Source organism: Nipponia nippon, unplaced genomic scaffold (assembly GCF_047370975.1).
Source record: "Nipponia nippon isolate SJK-2023a ecotype South Korea unplaced genomic scaffold, ASM4737097v1 scaffold_24, whole genome shotgun sequence".
Lineage (NCBI taxonomy): Eukaryota > Metazoa > Chordata > Aves > Pelecaniformes > Threskiornithidae > Nipponia > Nipponia nippon.
Window position 1 is genome coordinate 4,749,826 of NW_028262341.1, and position 20,470 is coordinate 4,770,295.

General features: G+C 39.1%; 2 protein-coding genes and 1 long non-coding RNA gene across 7 annotated transcripts in view; 2 read left to right on the plus strand and 1 right to left on the minus strand.

The window, feature by feature from the left end:
* The window catches only part of POLR3G (RNA polymerase III subunit G), a 24,189-nt gene extending 16,925 nt beyond the window's left edge, over positions 1 to 7,264 (plus strand). Inside the window, exons 11-12 of one of the 2 annotated variants that reach the window (XM_087761344.1) lie at positions 154 to 211; positions 7,127 to 7,264. The gene's annotated coding sequence lies outside the window, so the exon portion shown is untranslated. Of the gene's footprint in view, positions 1 to 153; positions 3,097 to 7,126 lie in introns of those variants that run through there. The other variant, XM_087761346.1, reaches the window with a different exon arrangement.
* LYSMD3 (LysM domain containing 3) lies at positions 3,241 to 7,807 on the minus strand. Of its 2 annotated transcripts, XM_087761342.1 has the most exons (4): positions 7,648 to 7,807; positions 7,245 to 7,529; positions 4,813 to 5,146; positions 3,241 to 3,640 (listed from the first exon to the last, which is right to left on the minus strand). In XM_087761342.1, the coding sequence occupies exons 2-4, from the start codon at positions 7,512 to 7,514 to the stop codon at positions 3,546 to 3,548; spliced, it is 699 nt and encodes a 232-aa protein (XP_087617468.1). In that variant the 5' UTR covers positions 7,515 to 7,529; positions 7,648 to 7,807; the 3' UTR covers positions 3,241 to 3,545. The 2 variants fall into 2 exon arrangements, with proteins under 2 accessions (XP_087617468.1, XP_087617467.1); XM_087761341.1 differs by having other exon boundaries at positions 3,241 to 5,146; positions 7,648 to 7,805.
* Positions 7,808 to 7,939: 132 nt separating this feature from the next.
* Positions 7,940 to 16,767, plus strand: LOC148055309 (uncharacterized). 3 transcript variants are annotated; one of them, XR_015705582.1, is made up of 5 exons: positions 7,985 to 8,105; positions 9,999 to 10,524; positions 12,099 to 12,221; positions 12,308 to 12,469; positions 16,204 to 16,767. It is a non-coding gene; the product is annotated as an uncharacterized LOC148055309 (long non-coding RNA). The 3 variants fall into 3 exon arrangements; XR_015705581.1 differs by having other exon boundaries at positions 7,940 to 8,078; positions 12,308 to 16,767; XR_015705580.1 differs by having other exon boundaries at positions 12,308 to 16,767.
* Positions 16,768 to 20,470: the final 3,703 nt, after the last annotated feature.

The following is a 20,470-nucleotide window of genomic DNA, read 5'->3' on the forward strand; positions in this document are numbered from 1 at the left end:
GTCACACCTCAGAGGTATACCAATTTTATTTGAAGTGTTCATACCTATACAAATAATGTTTAATAAACATTTCGCTGCATTGCATAGGAAATGTATTCTGTCTGATCATTTTCTTTTTAACATCACACATACCAGCAGTTGTTTCTTGAACAGGTGTGCCGGTTTCTTGCATGTGATATACAAGAGAAAGACAGAAGATGTTGCAAATGAGGTAAGCATGTTGAACATAAAAGTTGCTTCCCTCAAGGATAACTAGTATTATCTTCTACTAGCTGTTTCCCCCTACTCATGGTAAACAAAACTTACCTCTCACAAAAGGAACGCAAATAGATGGCTTTTGCCAAAGACAGAACTAGAGAATTAACACTCAAAAAGCATTACTGCCTAAGTTACAATTTAGTCACAAGCTGTGGCTTGCCTGAACAGGTACAATACCTTATTTTGTAGCAGACACTAATTCTTGGGGATCGATGACTTTCTTCATTCATCATGCTGCTAACAGGAGAGACAACTGCCTCCCTGCTGTACTGTTGAGAAATATTACTCAGGCAGAAATCAGGTCTTTTTGAGACCTTAAAAGGTGAACGATGGTCACCTCTGTCCTCCAGAGGGAACCACAGTGTCTTAGGATGAACCCTGTAGGATTAGTTTAACAATAGCAAATAAGGCCAACACTTATGAACATGCTGAGTTCTGCAGTGGTACAGCTCTGTGCCAAGCCACTTCTGAAATGAAATGAGATTGTGTTGTTCCAGAGGCATAGCACTTGCAGCTCATTTCATAAGCTCATGTTCTGATTGCTTAGAATTTATTCCAAGACCATAATGCTGATAGAACTTAGACTGTTCTTTGGGTCTTGGCAAACTTTGGGTTTGGACAGGCATATATTCAAATCCTATCTTAATAGCATAGCAGAACATTGCTACTTCAGACAAGAAGGCACTGCTTTCAGTGTGTAAGGAGGTCACCATCTAAGAACTTCAGTGATCCCTACCTTAATTTTTCATGCCTATTTCTTAATCCTCATTTCAAAAAACTAACAAGTTCTCAGAACTTTATGCAGAAAAGTTCCAAGTTCTACAAGGCATGCACAGGATAAACAATTTAAGGCTGAACTTATTGTATACTAGATATGAATGCTATATGCAGCTACTGCCAACAAAATACTTGTTGGCCAAGGATTTTTATTTTAGATCACACATAAAAACTAGCCAAAACAAATACAAGTAGTGGCCTCTTGTAATAAAACATGCAAAGTATATAGAGCTAAGAATACATTATATGCACCACTTCTATTGCAGTCTAAAATAAAATCTTTCTTTTACGTATATTACTTATGTTCTTCTAAAAGCAGAGGAGCAGAATTATTTGAAAAAAGACTCGCCTCCTCATTCAGGATTATTTTACAAAGTTGTATTTTCAGCCTTTATAAAATAGTTATACAAAGACTATTTGTGATAACATACTCCAAAATACAGCAGATTTAAAGCATTTATATTTTACATGATCCAACAGTGCAATATGCACTTCAATTTAAAACGACCTTCCTGATCAACAATGTGTTGTATTAATCTAAAACATGATTTACCACTCAGTTGTTTTGGTTTGCTTTTTTTTTTTTTTAAAAAAGTCAGATTCTAGAAGACTAACTTGAGAGATTTTAACTTAGATCAGGTTTAAGTTCCATACAGAGCAGTTACCATGTTTATTCAGGGCTGACATGTGATGATGCATTGCCAGTTGTGTTGTACTTTGGAATAAACAGCAAAGATCCCTGCATACTGCAGAAAGCCAAGCCAGCTGATGCTTGTAGATCACCAGTACCGGGAGTCCTACAATCTTGGAAAGAGACCTCCTGTATCTGCTGATAAAGTTAACTCTCTAAATTAAAAATATGCTATATGAAATACCTTATGTAATAAAATAGTAAAGCCATGCTAGGCTCTTGGGTGGAGTATAATACAGTTCAATAAAACAGCTATCCCTTTGTGTTTTTCTAGGGACTGCTTATCCTAAGGTAAACAAAGGCCCATCACACTTAACTCGGTGACAATAAGCCACAGGCCTTCCAACACTGTAAACGCCCAAAGCCCAAGATACACTAGAGAACTATTCAGCTGTACCACCACAGGACAAAAAGCAACAGTTAACCGCCAATCTCTTTACTCGTACATCAACAGGATAGACACCTTCTTGACTGAGTGAAACCACAACTGAAGTTAAGTTCACTTCTGTACCAATGGCAATTTAACATCTATCAGTTCAGGCACCTGCAGTAAATTAGTCTTATGTTGCATCATCACAATAGCTAATTTCACACTCTTTGACAATTTCCTAAGAAATGGAAGTAAAAAGGGTTAAAAATGTGGAGGTTTCAGAAACAGAATTAAGGGGAAAGAAGCAAACCAGCTTGCAGCAAAAAACTGACACATTATGTACCAAGTTTCAGTCCTACATAGAAAACATTTGTCTTAATATGCCAAAGCTCTGTTGTCTGGACTAGGGCAAGTCACCTTTTAAAGTTTTAGCCACAGAAGCTCTATCACATTAGCCACCATAAATTATTTTGCAATGCAATTTTTCATACAACTTTACCCAGAACCGGTACTTCAGTATTCATGCTCATGTTAATAGCATATTCTTTTCATGGGAAGAACTACTATTTTAAAAGATCTCTGAAAACAAATGTTATGTGAAACATGAAGTTCATACCTGTTTGCAATCCCTATTCTAGTGTGGAAGTCTGGTCACATTATCTCCACAGATGTCACTTTGATCAAAGGGTTCAAGAGCCACAGATCATAGTTCACAGATCCAACTGTACAGCATTCCCCTTCAAGCTTTGGCCAATTTAAATTTCAATGTAATACATTAAAAGTTATCCAATTCATGTTCATACACTTAGCATGCCAGTGAAGAGTATTTGCCCCACTTCTGCGGGCAACAGGTATCCCAGGAATAGATAGGGCGTGAGTCTTTCAAAATTTAAGTTGATAAAGCACGTTGGAATACCTCCAATAGTTGAGAAATATTCACTTTACCAGATTTTTTTTATACTGTATATACTTAGTCAAGACACTCAAAGGAAAGCTTATAGTAGTAGTTTAAAGGATAGTGGTATTTTTCCATTTCTCTCTTTCTAAGTCCTATTCAAGTCAGTTATCTTGGGCTTTGGTAACAAATGGTACTCTGAACAGGGAAATGGAAATCTTAGTCCACAAGGCAGATGTAGCAAAAAAATTATAGGCAGCATCTCAGTTTTTATTGAAAAATATTCTGAGTACATCAGTACCTCCTTTTTTCTGTAGGAAGAGTCCACTTTTTTTTTTATCTTGTAGCATTTTCAGGTAGGGGAGAAAAGAGGGGGAAAACAAGGTTGTTCGTGAAGCCCCAAGTGAAACATTCAAGAACAAAGTGGTTGATGAATATACTACTACTGAAAAAACAAGTCTGAAGTTGCAACTGGTCTATTCTGCTGCAATTTAAGTTTCTTGCTAGCAGCCATTAAATCTCATTTGATGTTTTCTAGGAGATTTCAGAAAAAGTTAGTGTTTGAGGTTCACAGGCACACAACCATTAGCATACTCAGGACCCACATGACTGCTGTCTGAAGAATCAGTTGGTCCTGAGCTGAGATAAACTGGAGGGGGAAAAAAAAAAGAAATCCATTAACATAAAATAAAGACTACTGAAGCAGTCATGGCAAGGTGCCACGCATCTGCATTTCTTTTGTTCTATACACAGCTGACCAGATGAGAAGTGCAGTCCAGTCCAGTCAGTTTTCAGTAGGATACCATGGAAAGATGTGAAGTTTCAGCAAGACTCTCAACTGGACTGTGTCGAGGCACAGTGTCACACACATAGAAAACAAATTATCCTACTGCCTATACTGAAAAGTACTAAAGAATGGGTTGACCACAGGCACAAGATTTCAAGATTTCAGCTTAAGTATTAGCTGCTGCCTCTATAAAAGTCACTTCTAAAAAAGAACTTCATAGTGGCAATTAATTATAGAATGATTGGGTTTGAAAAAATCTTACTCTATAAGAAAGATAAAATTATGAGAACGGAGTTTTAGCTTGACAACTGTAAACCTGATATTAAAGTGTCAAGTGTACTATACACTCTATAAATACTTTAAGATGTTTTAAAGTTAGATATCCCCAAATGCCCATTTTAGGGCTGTAAAACGTACAGTGAGACTCCTCAAGTGTTAGTTCAAACTACATTTTTTCACCTCATCATTAATCAAAAAACGTATGCCTATCAAAATAGAAAAAAGTGCAAAGCCTCAGAAACAATCTTATACCTTAATTTATATCCCAATCTCGCATTAAAATCACCTGTCTCAGGCATATTCAGAGATCACGTGATCCACAGAAATACCCTTGAACTGGAACGCTGCCCATAAAGGCAAGTCACACATCAGTACACATTTTCTCTGTGTTCCATGTGCACGTTTGCATTCTGTGGTTTCCCCTTTATCTAATTCTATGTTACGTGTCTATGAATAACAGTTGCCTGGGGTTTTCCATTGTTAAGGCTGAAGGTCTCCTTGATTATCAACATTTATAATATTTGCTGGATTTATTCCATTTTCTATTTGTTTCTGATGCGATGCTGCTGTGACAAACAAATGGGAAGATTCCATTGTAGAATGGTGACTGACATCTGCTTTCACTAGAACTTCATAATACAGGAGATAAAAAACTGGAGTTACTATGCCAATAATCAACATAATCACTACAGCTGTCCACCATCCTATACCCCAATCTGCTCCATAGTAAGGATCTTTGCATTTTTTAGTTTTACCATCAGTTTCAAAGCAGATCTGTTGGGCTGCCAAGGCAGAAACAACTTCATTAAGATTCTCTCTCTTTGTATCATTACACTTCACTAGTTCTTCTATATCTCGATCCACTTCTTTTAAGAAGTTGCCAGCGGTCTCATTAGCAGAGAATTTATCAGAAGGTGATGTTTCCTGCACTTCAGGGGTACAGTGAGCAGGCCGAAGGACTGGTCTTCCTTTTGGAGAGACATGTGTTTCCGTCAAGACACTGAACTTTTTCACTGGAATTTTGATAGACCTCAGTGCAAAAAAATCTTGATCGTTGATAAGATTGTTAACTCTCTTGATATCTGCAACCTAAAAACAAAACCAACAGTTTAAATATCAAAGCTCCATTGAACCAAAACTCTTTAAGAGTACTACATCCTTGAGAAATATAGTTCTTCCCTATATTCCCTTTTTTTTTGTTCTGTTTTCCCTTTTTTTTTAAACCGATACCCATTCAAACAGTATGAAGTGACAAGAGGTCAAAGACCAAATATGAACAATGTTAAAGCAAGACGGTAATTACAAGGTAACAAGCGTCCTCACTTCCGATAAGAAGGCTGAAAGTCATGTCACGCATGTATTTTCACTTAATATATATTAATCTATTAGTGGCAACTCTCTCTGTGAGAGGAATGGGACTTTACCTCAGTGTTTTCCACTGTAGTAAGTTACTGTGAGTTCCTAATTAAATTTAAAACTTCTGAGTAAAGAATATTAAAAATTATGAGCTTCCAATTCATCTGGCCACAGCTGTGGTTTGGACACTCCTTCTGCTTCTGGGGGCTAAGGCAGAAACCAATCATAAGTTAAAACTGTCATCTTCCCTCATGAAATCAGCGCTCCCCTTTCCCTATTCTTACTCAAAATTAACCTCATTTTGCTCTCAGTAAGTTCTGATTTTAAGTCTAATGTGAAATGTTTGGCAAGGATTTAAGTACCCTTTGAGAATTAGCAGCTTCATTCTGAGACAGTAATTCCCTCAACATGGAAAGCACAGCCACAAACCTCCCGCGAATGAAGTACTTAAAAATCAGTACTTTTTTTGCAACACCTGGTAAGCACACAGGAATTGTGCCCATTTTAAGATGCACAGTACCTGAGTTCACATCCTTCCTGTCCTCATTGGGAGGACATCTACCTTGGGAGACGTTACAGACAGAAAAAAAGGTAGCAACCCTTGTTGCTGTGACTGCTCCATTTACAACACAGATGTGCCCAGAAAAAGTAAGTGAGGGCCATCAGTGCCTACTGCCTGCACTGAAAAAAAAGTTTCAGTTCCTGTAACAGTGTATTTGTTACGTGTACCACGCTGAATAAATCAGATGAGCATAAAAGACTGCCAAATGTGGCACCTACCTCAGTGATTAGTGATTCCACCACAACCCAAGTTATGCTTTCTGCCTAAAGCCCTGGACTGCTCTTCCACATTCTCCATGAATTTCCAAGAGCGCAACTCAGTTATCTTATTTCTTATCTGAAGCCTGATCTAGTAAGCCTGCTCAAAATACCTAATTGTGGTGGGTTCTGAAGCCAAGAATTGGTTAATGAGGCGACGGCCTGTCATGATTATGAAATAGTTATGTCAAGACTTTGGTACCCAAGCTCATGACAGGAGGCCCCTAGTTCTGTTTCTGCCTGAAAAATTAGATGACAGCAAGACTTCTGTAAATATAGATTTTTAATTTGACCTCTTGAAAACTGCACAGTTAGCAGTCAGTCCACCCACACGCACAGCTGACTTCCTGTTAAAACTAGACAGAACCAAAGGCTAACATCAACCAAGACAGAAAGCTCTGCCTTAATGAGTACTGGCCAGCCAAAAGTACCCGGTAGGAAAGACATTCACCAGACTAATTTAAGAACTCTTAATCAGGAGAAGTAGCGAGGTCTGAGCACAGAAGGGATCGCTTGGGGCATGAGGGCAGAGAGCTCCTAACGGTACAACATCCTCGCGCTAGTACATATTTATGCAACTTAGCAGCATTTAGAAGAAAATGACAACGTGGTTTTTTTTCCCTTCCCTGAATGGAATTAAAGCTCCACGCAAACCCGGAAGGTGTCTCAGCAATACCCTCATCACTAACGCTGACAGCGAACGCGGCGCTTGTAGAAGTGCCCACGCGTGACTGTGTACAACTTTAATGTGTACGCTTTGAGAGACAGTGCCGCAAGCAAAACCATAGATTTGTTTCTTACACTTACGTTAAGTGAAAAAGCCTACAGGATTGGAACTCCAGCATACTCTGCCCTGTTATGCTAACGCTCTGACGTCATTTTTTACTTCTGAAGAGCATGGCGTTGCCTACGCACCCGCTAACAGCCGCATTAACCCGTCCGGCCGAGGGACCAGCCCAGCTCGCAGCAGAGGCCGGGAGAAGGGAGAAGCGGCCGGCGCCTGGGGACTTACCGAGCAGCAATACTGAAGCGCGATGGCGTTCAGAGTGTCCCCTTCCTGGATATCCCTCGTCAGCAGGACGATATCATCCAGCCTGTCCCTCGACGCGCTCCTCCGGAACTTCTCCCTGCCCCGCGGCCGCAGCTCCGACACCTCGCCCTCCTCCTCCGGCCCCTCGCTCTCCGCTCCCGCCGCGATCACGAAGGGGTACAGGTGACCGCCGACGGGCGGCTGCGCAACAGCCGGCGGCTGCAGGCCGCAGCCGGCGCCTCTGCCGGCCATTCCCCGCGGGTGGCTCTGTGGAACAGACCGCAGGCGTGGCGTCCTCCGCGGGGGATCCCCACACCGGCTTCCCTCCCTCCCCACCCAGCTCCCCGCCGGCGAGAAGAGCGCCCGGCCCGGGCGGCGGCCCTACCTGCCGCCGCTCCTCATGGCCACCGCAATGGCGGCCGCCCCGCCACGTCCACAGGGCAGCCCCGCCCCAGCGCCGGCCGCGCTCCCGCCCTTAAAGGGCCCGCGGGCCTAGCCCGGCTACTGCCGCCGAGGGGCGGTGAAGCTCTTTCTTCCCTCCCTAAACGCCAGCCTCCGGCTGCGAAGGCCCCGCTCGGGGCTGTGAGGGCATCCCCTCTTCGCGGCAGGCGGCGGGGCCGCCCGGCCTTCAGCGGCGGGGCCTTGGCCCCCTGTGGCGGGGCAGCGGGCTCTCCTCAGCCTCCTGGCGCCCCACGCAGGCTCTGAGGCGGGCCGAGGAGAGGCCCGAGGGAACGGCGGCGGCACGCGGAGTCCCGCCTATGAGGTTTTCTTTTTAATACATCATTCTTTCTGACCCTGTTTCTGGAGGAGGCGAAGGTACGAAGCCGTCGAGGATTTGGGCCAGTAAGATAATTCTTCTAAGAGCCCTTTTTGCCTGTAGCAGTTCACAGCTCCTCAAGCTCCTGTCCAAAGCCCGCATACCTTTTAGTCCTGCCTGGCTCTTACTTCATTGCTGCTCCCTCAGAAGCTGCCGGCCAGTTTGTTTTTATCCTTTCATGCCCTCGCCGGCCAGTTTGTTTTTATCCTTTCATGCCCTCCCCCCCCCCCCCCCCCGGACTGGTACAGGTGTTGAGCCCATGCGGATGCATTTTTTCACAAGAGAGAAACCATAAATTAAGCCCTGTAGATATTTCAGCTTTCCTGCCCTAACAGAGTCGTTTTCACTATTAACTGCCAGCAGATGTTGGTGAGGCAATAGGCAGTAATAGGAAGGCTTCCTAGTCTAACTAGTAAGTGTACTCTAGTGTGGATTTCTTCTGACATGGCATTAGAAGGAAGTTTTTGATTACAGGAGGAACAAGTACAATATTTCTTACAAAAGCTGACGGCTCTAAGGTTAGGCTGAATATGTTGAAACAAGTGATTGCATTGTTGCTGAAGACAAATGCAGTTGCAAGTTTGATTCCTCAACAGATTAAATCTAATCTTTAAAAAAAGAAAGTAATTTTAAATGAGTTTTTTTTGCCTTTTATTTTTGAGCTTTGTTATATGATGTTTTCAGACTTACCTGAACAACCAAAGAGGTTAAAATTGTGTTTGGTCTTAATAAAGGCAGAATTCTTTTATGACTTTAGTTTTGAAAACTGAATTGCTTGAGTCTCAAGATATAAGAGCTAACAATCATGTAGCCCTATTGAGTGGCACACTTCGCACGCACAGAAGCTGAAAAAGATTGAAGTTGCATATCCAGGCATTGTAAAATAAGCTATCAAGGTGCAGTGTGTTCTTGTGTCTCAGCTTATTTTAAAGAGTAGATATACATATTTCAGTATCTACCTTAAAATAGTGCTCTGTTGTGGGTGAAGGATGGATTGGGTAAAATTAAAATATTCCTAAGGCTGTCTAGGTAGTCCGTAGCCAAATAGTATCAACAAGAAAAGCAATACATTTCAGCATAGGTGTTTTGTCAAGAATGTAGAAGTTCTATGTTGTAAGTAAGAGAAAGTTTGCATGAAAGAATATAAATATTCTTAGGTGCAACAGTCAACAGTAAGCATAAAATACAAGCTGGCTAGATTAGGCAGGTCTGATTGGTGCCCTTTGCAGAGAAGCATGGGAGAGTACTAATATGTAAACAGGATTTCCTTCCAGCACGAGGTTGGGCACAGTTAGTAGAAGCTATTTTTCAGGCTTTCTTATTCCAGGTTTGTTAAAATATTGCTGCAGATGTCAAGTGTAATTAGAATTCCCTCAAACCAAAGTTTCTTACAAGTGGGGAGACTATTTCTAAACCATTTAGGAGCCTAACTAGGGATATTTTCTTTTCTTCAGAGTATTTAATAGGATCTTCCCAATCAAAGTCTGCTCAGAAATAAGCCTTCTATTTTTATCACGGGTCAGATGCACAGCTTGTGCTAATTAACATAGCTGCACTGAAGGCCTTAGATACAGCCTTACATAGAAGCCGCTATACAACAAAGACAAGCTTGGATTGTCAGATTACATGACAAATGTGTGAACATGCTTGTAGGAGTCCCAGAATGATTTTATGTGTTTCTGGGGATGGCAAAATGCAAGTAGATTGAATCATCCGCCAACTGTATTTCCAGCAAGACCAGTATTCAAGGTGACAAAATTGAATTAATTTCCCATAAACCCTAAGTTTTCTCGTGGGATCTCAGGTTGACAAGAAGTAATTATAACTTAGTGAATGAGAATTCCATCTATTAAGAGGTGTTGTGCCACATCTGGCAAAGAATATCTGCAGCACCAACCATTTTGTTTTGGTTTTTAAAGGAAGCTTTCAGTAATGGAAGTGAAGCAACTGTAGTTGTCTGTAGCTGGGAAACTGATGACTCAGACTCTATTCATGCTATTGAAAGACTGTTTTATGAGACCCGTCAGAGCTGCGGGTGGACCTGGAGAGGAGTTTGAAGGCAGACTTCATAAGCAGTGATGACTACAGCGCTGTCTGATGATTGTCCCATCATACACCACTAATGGCATATCCTTTTGAGGGTTTTCTTTAATCTTTGGGTGGTGAGGCTACAGAAGAGGTCATGGCAGGGAATTTCACCATTTCTTTTATCTAAAGTGTACCATCAGGTCAAAAAAGAACTGCTGAAGCAGCAGTCTGCCTTAGAGGGGGAAAGTAAGTATTGGAGTTTGCTTTGACCCTGCTACACCCCTGTGCGTAACCATTTGTAACTAGTGACATTTTCCCATCAATAACAAAAGGGTATATTCCAAACCTGATGAACAAGACTGTAGCTGCACAGCTCCCATGAATGCTAATAGGAATACAGCCTTTCTCCGTCCCCATGTAAGTTGCTTTGCATATCCTAATAGTGCATTCTCAATGAGCAACAGGGTCAATGTTAATCACTCCATGGCATTCCAAGAGCAACTGAAGGGATCTCTACCACATTCCCCTTGGTCATGTTATACCTAGTGTGGCTTGATCAGAGCTAGGAAGTTAAGTATACACAAGGGAATATTAAAAAGATCTTAAGAAATTAATAGAGAGGAACTGTAAAGGAGATGTTGGAGGGCTGATATACCTTGTAAGTCATTTTTAATTAAAAAAGAATATATATTCTTTCTGTCTGGAAATTACATACATGTCATGTGCCACCACTGTTTTTGTAAGTCTTTAAGTCATTCTGTGGTTCGGGACCACAGGGCTAGATTTACATTTAGATAGCTAGTGCCAAGTATCTAAGTGTATGTTTTAAGTGCTTGAATGGCATGATAAGCTATGACTCATTAAAAGATTCACACAGAAATAAATATACAGCCTTTGTCTGTCTCTGCTTCCCTGCTGGGTATGGTACTAAAATTGTAGGAAATAGTCATGTCAAGGTAGATCTGCAGCTCCAGTGGAGTCCAAATGAATTGTGAAGTTATTAAGCAGTGTCTGACTGCAAGATGTGTAAGGTGTAGTAAGAGGAGCTATTTAAGAACTGTAGAAGTATGCAGGAAGCAAACAATGCTAAATCTGCAGATGCTTGCAGAGTAGTCTGTTCTCCAGTGGAAATATTTGCATGTATACATTTAACTATAAGTATTAAAATCTGGGCCTTGATCCTCAAAACTAGCAGAAACCCTTTTTAGTTAGCAAGGTTCCAACAATTTCACTCTCAAATGGGTTAAAAATGACCACACCATTTAATTGTTTAATTTAGTATTGTTATGGTTTTAATGAGAATAAATGAAAATTTATCTTTGGATTGAGACTGTTATTTCCCGATTTCATATTTCATGTATTTGCTGCTTCCCTTTGGTTACTTGACATGAATTGGTTACTTTTTAATTAATTTTATTTAAATTTAGTATGTATTCATAATAGAAATATGCTGTGTACCTTCCATAACACAGCCAGTAGGGTGCATTGGTTGGTTGATATTTAGTTTTAAAAAATCTGTAAAGAACTGCATATTTGCTGCTAATTTACATTTTACTTTGCTCAGCTCAAGTATCCTTCGAATAAGAAAATCTACCAGTGAAACCATTCAGTTACAGTGAAGGCAGTATGCAAAAATAGAGTATAGACTCTTGAAAATTTATTTCAAATTATTCACAGACAGATTTTGCTGTAAGATTCTGAATTCCTATTCATATACCTGTATTGATGAATAAGAGTTTCTGTAGTGTGATAATGGAAGTTCATTTTTTTAAAGATTGTCACAGATTCCTTCCAATTTTAGCTGGATGAATCTGTAGTTAACTCCATGAATAGCTGTTACTTTTTGATAGGTTTTCCCTGTGTAAATTAAAGAACTTTTCTTGTTTTTTCTCAGAAGGAATTTTTTGCACTGTAGTCAGGTTTTTCCCTCTTTTTTTTTTAATGAATTAAACATTCAGAGCTTGTTAGCTTTTGCTCTCTGCTTCCTCTAGCTCTCAGATTTTGGGAATTTGATTTGTGTGCATCCTCTGTGGGTTTCAGCATTGTTTTTAGAATATGGACACCACAACTTTATGCAGTTTCAAATGTCCACCTGATTAGTGCCACATACAAAGGTAAATGAATCCCCTACCCCAACTACTTGTCACTAATCTACTGCTGATGTATCTGAAGATCACACTAACTCTGTTTTTTTTCCCAGTCACAGCATCACATTGGACACTTAGGGTGAGCTGCTTCTCTGCTAGAGTTTCTTCAGATGAAAATGATCCAGATGATCATTTGTAAGGTATAACCTATATTTTAGCTTTGAAGGTACTCAGCAGTGTTAACATTACTTGTTTTAATGGAGCCAGTTTATCAGGTGAGCCATATCACTGTAATACTGTCATTTCCTTTCTGCAAATATTGACATCACAAACATCCATTTGTGATTTTTGTATTTACAGGGAGAGAGTGCTGAGGAGCAGCAGATCTATTTGTAATCCTTGTTGAACTACATAATAGAAGTATTTTCATTTTTTTATAAGGAAATTTATATTTTGTTCATAATCTCTTATTGGAGAATGCTTTTTGAGATCTACCAGCTAGTTTTTAATCCATTTTGCAGCATTGCACTCCTTACTACATTGCACTATGTTTTTACTATATGGTAACGTGATTAAAAAGTAAGTCCTGCAACTATTCAGTTCTGTTATACCAGCACAATTACTGTCATTCAAATTCATAATCTTTCAGAATTAATACCAAATTGCACTGTTTGTGTAAGATCATGTATTTATTCCATTCATCTCTTTTACCTCCTTATAAGTGAAATCTCACATCAGCCTTTATGTTATTTTGGCTAGGTTTGCTGTCAAGCTGCATTTATAGTCTAAACTTCCTTTTGTATCTTTGGAATTGATTGTTACGGGCATTTATGGTTATTAAACTTGTCATTGTCTTGCCAACCCTTATGTCTTTAATCTCAAATCATTTTTACAGTGCAATTTAAAATGTCTCCTTTTCCATAACCTGGATTTCCTTTTTATTTTGTTTCTGATTGAATTTTTACTATACTATTGCACCAAGATGCATGCTTATTCAAATTTTTTTCTTGATTGTAGAATACTGGCTTTTTGTCACTCTAGGAAACTCTTCTTAATTTTGGAAGTAAAAAGCGTAAGGATTTTGATAGATTTCCCCCCACAGGAAGGAGTTGAATGTTACATGGTATTTTGTAAGCATTAGGATTTCAGCTGTGGCAGAAGCTTTCTTTGGCCTCCTTGGTACTGATAACTCGCCCGTACGGGTGGCACAGCTATGTAGGTATGGTTGCATCTTCATTGATACAGGGCTTTCCTCGGTTACAAGCCCACCAGCACACGAGTTTTTACTGTGGATGTGTTCTGTATTGGTACATTGCTACCTACATCGACAGCTGAGAAAAGCTTTCACTGGCAAACAGTCCTTTGATGTCATTCCACTGAGTGGGAAAGTGCCCTTACACAAGCCCCGATACACCCATGCAATCTCATCAACTGTGTAGCCTCTTCTTCCACCCTTCTACTGTTCTTCCCATGTGAAGAGAGGCCTATAGGAAAGTGAGGGAGTTGTCTGGAATATATATCCTAGTGTTACTTTCATCCTTTGTTTTAAGCTTCTCACAGCTGGAATAGTGGGGTATGCTGAAGAGCTTTTACAAAAAGGAGAGGGAATATTAGAAGGGAGTGGGAGCAGGAGCAGGCAGACTATCTCATGATAAAGGATCTGATTCAGCGTCTTGAAAAGCTTTAATATATGAGCAGGTATGGCATTCACAGCCTGCTGCATTGATTAAATACTTGAACTGTGTATTTAAGATGCCTTCGTTTTTCACCTATAATGGCATGGAAGTGTAAGTTGAGTTAATACTCTCTGATGATGATGTTAGCGATAGTAATGGTACTGTAATTGTAAACATCTTGCTATGCTTTCTTTCAGATTTTCAGTATAAAGTTTATTTTAAAAAATGAAAAATTTATCATGTACTATAGCTATATCTAATCTAGAATATTTATCATTATAGAACTTAAGAAATGGTTGGTTTTCATACAAAACACTGGTTTCAGTTTAGCCTTTATCTTTTCATTTTTAGATAACTATAACATATTTTAACAAATATGAAAGTACTTGTAAAATAGATCATCCCATTCAACTTTTTTAAGCATTTAAAGTATGATTACAAATGTCCACTTTATGACATAAATAAGAGAGTGATCTAGTAGACCTAGAAACTCTTTGACGGGAGCATTTTCATGAATTTTAAAACAGATTCCTTCTACCCCTGTTTTCTTACAACTTTTGTCTTTCTATTCGATTCAGCTTCTGTACGGGACAGCGGAATGTGTCAGAAACCTTTAAGTTCTTTCAATGAGTATCAGGCATGTTAATGCAAATACATTATGAGTAATCCCTCCATAGGGAGAGACAGTAACATAGCCCACATGACATCAGTAAAGTGTTTACAAGGTATTAATATGCCTACTGTGACAAGATGTATTTAATGGGAAGCAACAAGGAATTTGTTTTATTAGTTTTCCTCCACCCTCAAGTAATAAATCTTAAAAGCTTCAATATTGATTCAATGCAATGAATGGCTGAATCGTTCTGGAGAGGCTCTGACAAGTGGACAAATGCTTCCATGGTTACATTGTGCTATGCAGCATGGTTACTGAGCTTTGTTGGTTTCCTCCCTCTGCCATTGAAGTAAAATAACAAACCACAGGGAAGCACCACACATGGTGGGCATAAACTGGAAACAACTTTAAAAGATCAAGTTAGCTGATCTTATACAGACTTTAAACAATATGGGTTTTATTGATTTATACTGTATACCCTAAACATGCATTTCAGTACTTTCTCTTTTGTATATCACTTTCTCATGGAATGTTTTTATTTCTTGTCTGAACCACCTCTCGCTTTTGATTTGCAATGCCATAAATTAAAAGGCTATGTGAAAGTGTGTTTCATAGTAGTGTTACATGGGTTGTTTTTCTAGGAATATTTTTATATCAAGTGAAGTTACTGCATCAATGTGGGCTTCTACAATACCTAAATAATTAATAACAAATCATGTATAGAACTTTTATGTGCAGTTGTTTACAATGCTTTGCAGTATAACATAATTAAGAGGTTTGATTTTCTATCTCCTTGCATCTAATGTAATCAAATTTCAGGTGTCACAGGGAAGAGGGAGATAATAAACACATCACTTCATAGATGTCACATTTAAAAAAAAAATAATAATGGCATACAGTTATTTCGTTAGCATAAAAATGTTGCTGATCAAGCATTACATTAAGAGAAGGAAATCCTGAAGGCCTTAGATTTTGTTCAGGACAAAGTGTAGATGAAACTGAAAGCAGATGTGTCAAGAGTAGTTGCGTGCTTTCCGCTTGCAGATAAACTCTGAAAAGAGTGCGTGCTAGCCTCTGTATTAATAGCCGTTAGGTTTTTTTTTTTTCCTCTACATGTTTGAGAGTCCCTGGGATCACTGTCTCTGCATGAGAATGCTACAATGTTCCAGTGCCCCTCTGTAGACAGAATTTTGCAGCAAGAATGGCTGCCAGGATTCCCCACAGCCAAGAAAATAAATTCATAAACATGGAGGATAGTTACTTCTGAAACAGAAATTCTGGACTTACAGCTTTCATTGGGTGCTTACCTTTATTGTGGGTACTTAATTTCACATTTACTCAAGTAATACCTCTGATCTCAAGGGGGAAAAGTAAGCAACAAATGAGTAAACACTTCAGTGTTTCATTTAAAGAATTTCAGACAAGAGAAGAGTCAACCCTTAACTTGAAAAACATGTTATTTGTGTTTCCAGATAGTTTTTTTTCCTTATTCAAAAGGAGTCAAACAAAATACCTATCTGTGAATTGGGAAAGCAAGTGAAGTTGTATACAGCAGCTGGAACCCTCTTGCTTTTATCTTTGTTAGTCTGAAATGCTTTTTGAGGACTTTGAAATTAAAAGCAATCTAAATGCAAGAAATTATGGAGAGTTTTTAATATTTTTATTATGTTTTACCTTCAGAAAAATGCACTTTTGGTAAGCGTTCTTTTTGAATTTACAGTCTAGAGCTTGACACACTCTGAAGTTGTCTGTTTTGAGTAGTTTGATGGATGTTTTATGGGAAAGCTTCTGATTTGCTGCATACTATCTGCATTGTCAGTGACATGCTGCAAATGAAGAGCTGGACACACTTGATTGGAAGAAACAAGACTGCAACTTTATTTCGCAACAATAACTGCACAAGAGGAGCAGGCAGACAATTCTTGCCAAGTTTTCATCTTGCTGTTTATCCATGTGACCTACAAGCCAGTAAGCATCCACTATGGTTTGAAAGGAGCCACTGAATGCTGTAAGACTAAAGCATCTCTTCAGAGATGGCATTCTTTTTGTGTCATAATGACACAAAATGACAGAAATTGTGTCAAAAATGTACACTGGAGCTTGAGCAACCAAATCTGAGATGCAGTAAGTTGAAACAAAGAAGTTATTTTTTCATTAATTTGTGCAGTTTTTTTATGCTTGAACACTCTTAAATTAACATTTTCTAAAAGTCATCTTATTTTTTGTGAAAGTCTTGTCAAACGCGTGGCTAAGTTCAGTAATAAAAAGGTAATGATTATATCAATAGCATTTCTCTGTAATGTGTGTTAAAACATAGCAACCTCCCATGAGCAGATGCCAGGGAACATTTACTTTTTACCTGATAATAGAAATAGGTCAATTTTTTCAGTTAAGACCTCTTTTTAAATATTAACATCAGTATGTATGATGTATCCTTATACAATTAAGGAGCTGCACCATAAAAAGGTAACATTTGCCAAGCTGATCACAGGAAGCATAAACAAATTAATGTTTGTCCATCGAAAAAGAGCACAATCTGCTTGGAAGTTCTGATTTTTCAGTTTCTTAAATCGTGGACATTTCTGAAAAATAGGGGATCAAAACCTGAATTTATTTACATCCATCAGCACATCAGCCAGTCCGACATAAACTACTGGATCAGAAGCATAATACTCAAATTTTGTCATTCAGTCTTCTCAGGTTATTAGGACTGTTTGTATTTGTCTACTTTGTGCTTTCTTGCATGTGTTTGTTTATTCATCAGGAAACTACGCAGTAAAATCAGTATTTTAACATTAAAGCATTTCCAGCCCATCAAGAAGGATGTGGAGCAGTTAAGGAAAGAGAACAGTGCAAGTGCCTGGTACTACTGAAGAGGCATCAGGTGATACCTGACAGTGGTTGTGCATTTCTTTGGTGTGGGGTAGCTGGGTAGGAGTTTCCAGTGAGTGCAGCTAGATGGCAACAGGAAAGTGATCAGAAACCTCATTTCACATTTTGAAGAACAGGCAACACAAGCTTAATCATAAGCTGCTATGGGACAGCGGTCAGAAGCCTGGTAATACCAACTAGTCAGGCTCTGAGGTGAACACACCTCTTTGGTATGAGCCTTGGTCAGTTCTGCCCTCTTTCAAAGCATGGCTTTTAGCATAGTTACCTGCAGACTATGCTGCCAAAGTCAGGTTCTGTAGTTCCCGCTGCTGTTTCTTTCAACACTGCCAGTTAGATCTGATCCCCAGTGTGAATCACATTGAGAAGACGTAATGAGAAAGAAGATGGGGAGTGCATCCTAGATATCAGCCAGGTAAACAATTACCTATACGGAGTTGAATGTCAAACTACAGCCACACAGGGAAGAATATTAGTGCTTGTGGTGGTCGATAATGTTCTTAAAAGTGGTCTGTCTTGCAGAAATGCTCATCGCCATGGACCATCATTCAAAGAAAATCCACTTTTCAAAAAAAAAAAACAAAAACCAACCAAACAAAACCAACCACCAAAACCATGTGAGTTTCTTTTAAGAAAATCATCTGTATCTTGTCATTTACTCTGTGAAGAGAGGAACAAGATCAGCCTCAGTATTCTGCCTGTACACTAGAACTAATCAGAACAGTGTCTGATGGACGTGATGAGTTTTTGAAGTGTTGTCATATTGGAAGTGATTCATTAATAAACAGGAAAGAAGTAAAATTGTGTCTTGTGTATTTTAATTAAGGATTGATCTATGAATGAGCTATGCACATGGTTAATGTTCCTCATTCTGAGTAGGTCATTGTGCTTCAGTTGAAGTACCAGAAAAGGTTATAGACAGAGCAATGTGGAAATCTGTGTAGGACCGAAATTTCAAAATTCTCAGAATTTCCTTGTTTGCTGCTTGCATCCAAATAAGTGCGTAGCCCAGAATTTTGAAGCTTGAATGCCACAGGTGGAAACAAGTCTCAATTTTAGCGGCATTTATGGATGTTCAGAAAATTTGATTATCAGCATTTATTTCTTGCTTTCTAATATTAGTAGATTAAGATTGCAATACCTGATTGAAAACCAAATGGCCTTCATATTCATACAACACAAAAATGTTTCTTGATAGAAACAAAAATGTAAACAAGAAGAGAAAATACGCCCTTCTGAAGCCCTTTGTTTGGATTTTTTTCTTCTTGTTCCTTTAAGTCCTGCTTTCCTTCTCAGGGATTTGTTCCGTCTTCTAACTCCCTGTTCTCTGGTCTTTCCTTTCAGATGATGCCAATAAAGGGAAAAGGCAAGATTTCAAAACAAACAAACGAACTGGAGTCTATTGATTCCATTGCTGCTGCTTTCAATATTGGTTTACTCTCAGGAGAGCCATTTTTAACTTGCAGAGTTTCAATGAATTCAAAACAAAGGAAATCCAAACAAATAAAGAATTGAGGGGTGTACTTAGTACACCTTATTTACTGCTTTTATTGAAAAGAGAGGTTAAGGCTGACCTGGGGGCATAGTTCTGCGCGATGCCAGATATATTGTAGGTCCAATACCAGGCCTGATTGTTTATCCCTCACATTTGTAAGAGATTTGTGAGAGTGCTGTGTGGGCAGCATGCTGAGTTAAAAGTGCATATGGAGTGTCCCATGTCAATCACCAACAACCTTCCAGCTGGTTGAGGACCACCATTGACAAAATCCCATGGGAGCTCTGCCTCATCCTCAAGTGTAAAAAAGGGAAGCGCATGTCTCTAGAATGGTATGATGAAAATGAAAAAAAGTAATCGGGAAATCCTCAGAGATCAAGAGAAAACATGGAGCATCGCGTATTGAGTGGGAGAGCGTAGCAAAGGCTACAGTCATTTTGGATCTGAATGCTCAATGGAGTTTTGCTGAAAGACTCCATGAACGTAGCCATGTGAATTAGTGAGACCAAGTCTGAGTTCTCACTCTTCCTTTGTTTTCTAGCTCAGTAATTAGCAACAGTTAATGTACTCAGGTCTGCTGTAATTGAGAACTGATGACTGTTAAGGCAGCCCCTCTGATACTGAGCAGCTTGATGGGAGCCAGACTTCCCACAGAAACTGGACAACAAAAGGACAACATGAAATAATTTATATAAGCTGAGAATAAAAGATAAAAGGAATCTTATACCTCAAGTATCCTTTCAGCCTGTTGATCCAGAGAGGAAAACCAATATGGGATCTAGATTATGAGGCTGAGATAGATAGGAAAATAATAATGGTATGATATTGAAAAACATACTACTTATCTCTCATGTTCATACATTAAGTTCTGTCTAATGCAAAATTCGTCAGCTAATAGTATGGGCCTTTGAAGGACCGCTTCTTGCTCTCTTCAGTACAGAAAAACTGGAGCTGGTGCGTGGGAATAATGCATAATAAAGTATTGATCAAAAAACCTATACATAAATAAATCTGGGTGGACTATGGCAAGAAGTGATCAGACATATAACACAGATTATCATGCACATCTACCTGAATTCCTTTTAGGTGCACAGCATAGCTTTTTAGAAGAAAAAAGTACACTTGTGGTTTTTTTAAAAAAAGAGATATTTTATTGTAATGTTTGCTGAGTTACTCTGGTGGATTGTTTCCTTTACTCTCAAGACCTGGAGTTTATTCTGATTATTAATGTCTACTTTTGTGCCTTCATATTAGCTCATCTATGCCTTTATCTGTTACACTGCAGATTTTTATTTGTCAACATTCATTTTCTCTGTAGGTGTATACAGAGTAAATCCAGAGATTCATCTTACCTAACAGTAACCTAATGTCATTATCCAAAAGTTAGGTGGTAGTCTAAGATAGTCATTTGGACTCCCTGATTAGGCAGAGGAGAGAAATAAGCAGCTCTTGGAGGTAGTTCATCCCATCCTACTATGTGGCTAGGTTAGACTGGATGGCTGACGTTAGGTGAAATGATTTCTGTTTTGAAGCATCGCTTTTACTTTTGTAGGCAAAATACTTCTTGAGGTCTTTGAGTCTTTTACTAAGTAATTTTTCAAAC